This window comes from Triticum aestivum, chromosome 5D, assembly GCF_018294505.1.
Source record: "Triticum aestivum cultivar Chinese Spring chromosome 5D, IWGSC CS RefSeq v2.1, whole genome shotgun sequence".
NCBI lineage: Eukaryota > Viridiplantae > Streptophyta > Magnoliopsida > Poales > Poaceae > Triticum > Triticum aestivum.
In genome coordinates, this window is record NC_057808.1 from 447,791,305 (window position 1) to 447,797,530 (window position 6,226).

General features: G+C 44.8%; 1 protein-coding gene across 1 annotated transcript; it reads right to left on the minus strand.

Annotated features, from left to right (window-relative positions):
• Nucleotides 1-1,847: 1,847 nt before the first annotated feature.
• LOC123125439 (uncharacterized) lies at nt 1,848-2,704 on the minus strand. The gene has a single exon (XM_044545931.1). It carries the CDS (start codon nt 2,631-2,633, stop codon nt 2,157-2,159), a length of 477 nt encoding a protein of 158 aa, XP_044401866.1. The 5' UTR covers nt 2,634-2,704; the 3' UTR covers nt 1,848-2,156.
• Between the last annotated feature and the right edge of the window lie 3,522 nt (nt 2,705-6,226).

The following is a 6,226-nucleotide window of genomic DNA, read 5'->3' on the forward strand; positions in this document are numbered from 1 at the left end:
TTGTTTGCAACATTTCTTCTTACCAGTTGCAGCATTCGTCTTGTTGGTTGTAACATGTCGTCCCTCATCGGTTGTTGCATGTCATCTCACCACTTGCAACATCCTCCGTTAACAGTTGTACTGTTGTAGCATTCGTTGCTTGCAGTACCGCCGCACCATTTTTCATCGTCGTTTGCAGTATCCAGCTGTGCCGATCGTAGCACCACTGCTATGCTGACATCACTCGACTGAGACTTGGTTAAGTCTCAGTCAAAAAAGGCTAATCCGGGACACGTCGTCAATTTCCGAGGTAAATAAGTTAGATCCGTGCAAAAAAAAGATAAATAGATCAGGTTGGTTTTTATTCTAAATACATATAATTAAAGTAGGCAAATAGATTTGGGGTCTTGCTCAAAACACAGAAAGGTTTGTGTGTGCCATATCGTTTTCATGTGTTACTTTCTGTTAGTCACATGCTAACCAGGCAAAGCTTGATTAGGACTGGTAGGGGTTGTTCAGCAAGAGCTATACTGCCTGCCTTAGCTCATTTTGGAGCATGGCCCACCAACACACACTACACCATTGCCTTTGCAGATCTCATCATATATTCATGATAGTACTTCTCAGGATGATTAATTAGCCAGTACTAGTCGTTAACGCACCATCGCTGTCATAGCAGATCAACTTTCCAAATTAACCACATGGAAACGATCGACAAACGCCAAACAATCTTGCATGGGAATCCAAGGTTTGCCTCAAAAATGAAAACACCAATGACCAATGTCGTAATTTGTGGACTTTCATCTCTGTCATAGCCATCCGATCATGCTTTAGAACCAACTTCTCATTCATTTCCCGCTTGGCAAACTAAACTTCAACCTATATATGCATGCATGCATGCAGATCAAGTTAATCAAGTTAACCTGTGTCATCGGCGATGATTTAGAAATGGTTATTTCACAGTCGCCGCCGATCAAAAACTGCGAAGCCAAAAATATATGTTAGGTGATTATTAATGCCAAAGGTAGAAGATTTTTATAAGACTGGTCATAGTGGGAGTAACTTCAAAAGTAACATGGGGTTCAATTCAGCAAAAAAAATATGTGGCAATGAGTTAATGAGGAGAGAGGTAAATTGAGTAACTTAGCTAGTTATTGTAACATCACATATCCCAAGACAATATGATTCTATAACCCAATAAATGAACCTTTGCATGACAGCACAAATATGTTACTACCCACTATGAAGGTAGTTACATAGCTAGGGTAGCGTGTAGTATATTACTAGTGTAAATTACTCTTCACTAAAAAGCGGTATCTATCAATCTCGAAGCATATAAATCTGGCACTCAAGTATTGGCGAGTCTGGTGTTGGGTGACTAGACGTCTAGTGAGGGGTATCTGATCTGTGGAGCATCTAGCTATGCTAGATGTTGTAATAGGCAGGGAGCAGTGACATGGCGGCAAAGCAATGTCTTTGCCGTTAGGGGTTAGCTGTGGAGAAAATGTCGTCGTAAAACTTAGCACGCAACTTCCAAGAAATAACTCTATGGACATGAACCGGACCTCACGTCAAAGTAACGACAGGCACGTACACACTACAATGCACAGGGCGCGGTGCGGTGCTAAAGAAGCTACTTACTTCTATATGTGGTGTAGTAGCACTGGGCTGGAGTGTTAAAGTGCTAAAGTAGGAGTATATAATAGCATTAGTTGTTTCTTAGATGGATGGATCGATTGATATAGTAAATTCAGAGGGCTTGTGTGATTTGTTATCCAGCAATCTAGTTAAGGTTGCACATAATCCAAACTCCAAAGGGGGCATATTAATCCGGAAATCCACTGTTCATTTTTATAAGACCTTGAAAACATTTCAGACAATGTGCAAAACAGTCCATTTTAAGCTGTCTGAAATGACTTACAAAAGTGAACGGAGGGAGTAGTATATATAGATGGTGAACTGAAACAATCAACCGCACGAAAATGCCAAATGAAGACCGAGCTCTATGGAGGCCTTTATTTAAAAACTTTAAAATTCAAACTTTTCAATTTGCTTCTACCGAATAATTAAGCATCAGTACTACTACCTAGGGGTACTTGTTGACAAGCTAGACGTATCGATTGTCCATGCACATTTGCTTCTGGAATCTAGTGTTGTCTCCGCTCAACTAGTTCGTCTCAGAGCTTGAGCGACAGGTCCATCTCCGGCACCGCCTCCCCGGCGGCCGCTGCGGTGCCAGCCCAGCCCATCCCCATGCGCATCAGTGGCGCCATCGTCGTGGAGTCCGGAGCAGGGGCCGAAGCAGAGTACCCCCAGAGCTCCCCGCCGCCGGCGTGGAGCCAGCTGTGGGCGGCCGTGGAAGAGGAAGCAGTCGCCGTGGCGAAGGCTGGGGAGGGGACGTCGCGGCTGCGCTTGGCGAGGGTGCGCTCGAGCTTGTGCGCGTTCTGGTGGCCGCCGAGCGCCTGAGAGCTGAAGAACTTGCGGTGGCAGTAGTTGCAGGAGAAGGCCTCCCTGCCGGCGTTGTGGAGCGCCGCGGGAGTAGCAGGGGACGCCGGGCGCGCGCCGCCGTGCTGGTGCGTGGCCGTGTCGAGACGCAGGTCGAGGCTCACGCCGTGGAGCAGCAGCTGGTGGCGCGCCTCTGCCTCTCTCTCCATGGTCGACGGCCGGAGCTAGCAAGGCCTCGTGTGTGTGGATCAGGAAGGAGGAAGCAGTGGCCCGGGGCGGTGGTTTGAGCAAGCGATCGCGCTCGCCGGACGGGTGGTATATAAACAGGAGAAGTGAGGCCGGTGGACCGGGCCGACTCTGTACAGTGCAGCGTAGGCATGCATCAACCAGTTCCCAGTGCAGTGTACAGCTTCTTCTCTGTCTTTTTTTTGGGAAAAATATATACATGCATCAGAAGCAAACAAATACTTACTATACACAACTGGATCTGAAAGAAGATCCAACTGCCATGAAAAAGAAAAGCGGCAGACAATAAAGGAGCGTCGCGTGCGTACCCTACGTGGTGCATCTGCCAATGTTGAGCATATCTTGTCGGCTAATCATGCGTTTGGCCGATACATACATGTTCACCATGCATCATGCATGTGCTAGCGCAAAGTGTGTACGTACGTACGTCGTACGTACTGCGTCTGAGTCATGAATGATGCTCTGCAACAGATCAAAGGTGCATGAATTGCAACAACAACAAAAGATCAAAGGTGCATGCACACTTTGGGCTGAACATCAACTCAAGATGACATGTACGTACTAGCTGGAGAAACTGCGGCTGGCCAAAAATGATGCATGGGGGAGATGGGATATCTGGGACGACGTGGGTCGGTGGGTGCATGGGCGGGGCACCTGGTCCTCACGTAATCATCGACCAGATCATCAGGGACCCGGCCCAGGCCCGCGAGCTACCGCAGTAGCTACGTCACGTCATTTTCACATATCTCGGATGTACATTCACGGTTGATGTCACGACGTTTAGTTGTCGTCATTATTGTATCCTCAATCACATGCATCGTGCATGTCTGCAAATCAAGTGAGGTGTACCATGCCACACTTGCACTGCTCCGCTTGGACGTATGTAATGCTAACTAACGTGATCCTCCCTTTGCTAAAGGAAGCGTGGGTGGTGCACTTCGATTTTTTTTTTAGGAAAGAAGAGTAAAGAGAGTTCAGCAGAAGGCGCCTTGCTTGCTCACAGGAGCCCTATTTGGCTAAGCCCCGGCCCCACAAATGATCTTAGTTAAGGGGACAAATTAGTTAGTTAGGCCGAGGGTTCTATGAATATTGACATCGAAGGAGACTTTTCATCGAGAGCAAGTTAGAGAATTGGAATCGAAGTCGTAGAACGGATCTAAATATTTATAGCAACTACGTTACTACGTAAAGCATTATGTAAGAACTTAAAAGATAGTCCAAACAGAGGGCGACATGCACATCAAGCCCTATTTGATCAAGGCTCCACATCATAAGGAAACAAAGATAATTGTCCATCAATTATAGAGAAGGTTAATTACGTCAATCGTAGAAAAATGACTATTGAGTACGCGAAGTGGTTTGATTAGTTCGTGTGACGCGGCTGCCTAGCCAACATCTAGCTAGCTAAAGTGTACTAGCTACTCATAGAGATGTGTGAACACAGATAGATAGAGTTTTATTCCAAAGCTCCTGCAAAAGGATAGACAGATATACTGCACACTTGCCGGGAAACGATGAGCTGACAATTGAGTGTGACATGTCGCTTTTGCTGGGTTTGTGTTAGTCACATGCTAAGCCAGGCTAGCTTAACAACCGCATGCCTTAGCTTGGTTTAGAGCATAGCCCACCAACACACATTATTACACCATTGTCTTCGTCAACTCCATGCATGATAGTACTTGTCATTGTCACAACTTAACTGATTGGCCACTACCACTTGTAAACCATCGTTGTCATAGCAGAATTATTAACATTGCAAACCACATAAAAATTATGGACGTATCAGTTAGTTTTTGAGAGAATTATTCGAGTATTTATCCTCTATTTGTTTTACACCAACTAGCCCATTTAAATTTTTTTCATCCGGATTATCCCACGGAGCGGAAGTTTTCCAAGTCGAACTTGCTAAACTTACGAGGCTGCAGGTCGTGGAAATTAACTTATGGACAAAGGCTTTTATGTATAAAAGGCTCGGCCTCTCTCCGCATGTGTATATTTAGGCAGCTACGGGGTAGCAAAACAATGTTTTTGTTATTAGGGGTTAGTAACTATACATCCGTTTCAACTGGCTAGCTAGAGAAGACACACCCATGCAACAACTACAAAAATGCAAAAATGTATTTGTGGATATACAACAAGAATTTGTAGAGGTCCATGAGAAAACACTTCCATTTAGTTGTGAGATTCAAAATAAGATAGCACCCGAAAAAATGTGGCGATGAAAAAGGGAAAATTATAGAAACTTTTCTTTTCTCTGTATCTCTCTCCATTTGCCATGTTGTGTGTATATATAGAAAAAAGGCACATTTTTTTTATATATAGAACATAGACTTTTTTGTGCGTGTTCAAGAAAAATCAGCATACCCTTTTTTTTAGATAGACAGAGATATGCATGGTTTTGGAATTTGTGAGGCGGCTAAAAAATAAGTATACTCTACCAAGAACCATTTGGTCTAGACAGGACGGGGCCCCCGAGATATCTCCTGACGCCGCCTGCCGACTGCCGAGTGTGGAAGAGAAATAAACGGACGGTTCGGCGAGCACATGCATGCGTACTGTTTGTTTACAGTCAGGTGAGGCGAGGAGTTTCCTCCGTAGTGTGCATGCATGCGTCGGTAAGCCAGCTCAACACATGCATGCATCATCCATGCTTTGTCTGTTTACAAATCAAGTGACGTGCATGTGCCACAGTTGGACTTCCCCAGCAGTACTTGCAAGTACAGGTAACCAGACACACACACACAGATGGGGTGTGGGGGGGGGGGGGGGGGGGGGGGGGGGGTGTGTCGAGTACATGTCAAGAGAGTTCCAGTAGAAGTTGTAATTAGACCCGGTTTCATCAAACTTGGTTGTATGGTACCGGTTTTCCGCTCCGGTTTTAGTAAATCGGTGCTGCATACGGCCCTACTAGCACGCTGCATGTGATATTTTAGGAAGTTAAAAAGGAGTTCGAACAAAAGGCGCCATGCTTATTAGAGTCTTGTTTGGTCAAGCCCTAAGACTCACAAATGGTCTCAAGGAAACAAATGAATTAGACCAAAACTTCTAAGAATGTATGGAAGGAATCGGACTCTTCATCGAGAGGGGGTTAAATACATAAGAATAGAAGTCATGACACACATTATATGTGGTATTGTTTGGCCAAGATCGGTTGGATTTCTAGTTGGCTCTAATTTTAGTAAGGCGAGAGTACACATATAGTACACTGTGAACAATGCACCTTTAAGTGGAGTCTATGTATAGAAGAAGTTTAAAGAGAGTTCGAAGAAAATGTGCCATGCTTATTCCACCATATTTTGTCAACCGAAAATCCTATACTTACAGAGATCTGATACGGAATGATTATATGGATTCCTCTCTGACCAACCAATACCCATGATTTCAGCTGGTGGGACCTCTCTTCCCTAATCTTCTCCAACCACAACTTCACACGTGAGTCCGTAACAAAATGTCTAGCATTTCTCTGTGTCAACATAGACGTCTGAAAGAAACAAACAAATTGAGCCGATTATATATAGGTGGGTAATAATTAGTGTGCTTTGCTAGCTAGGTTTTC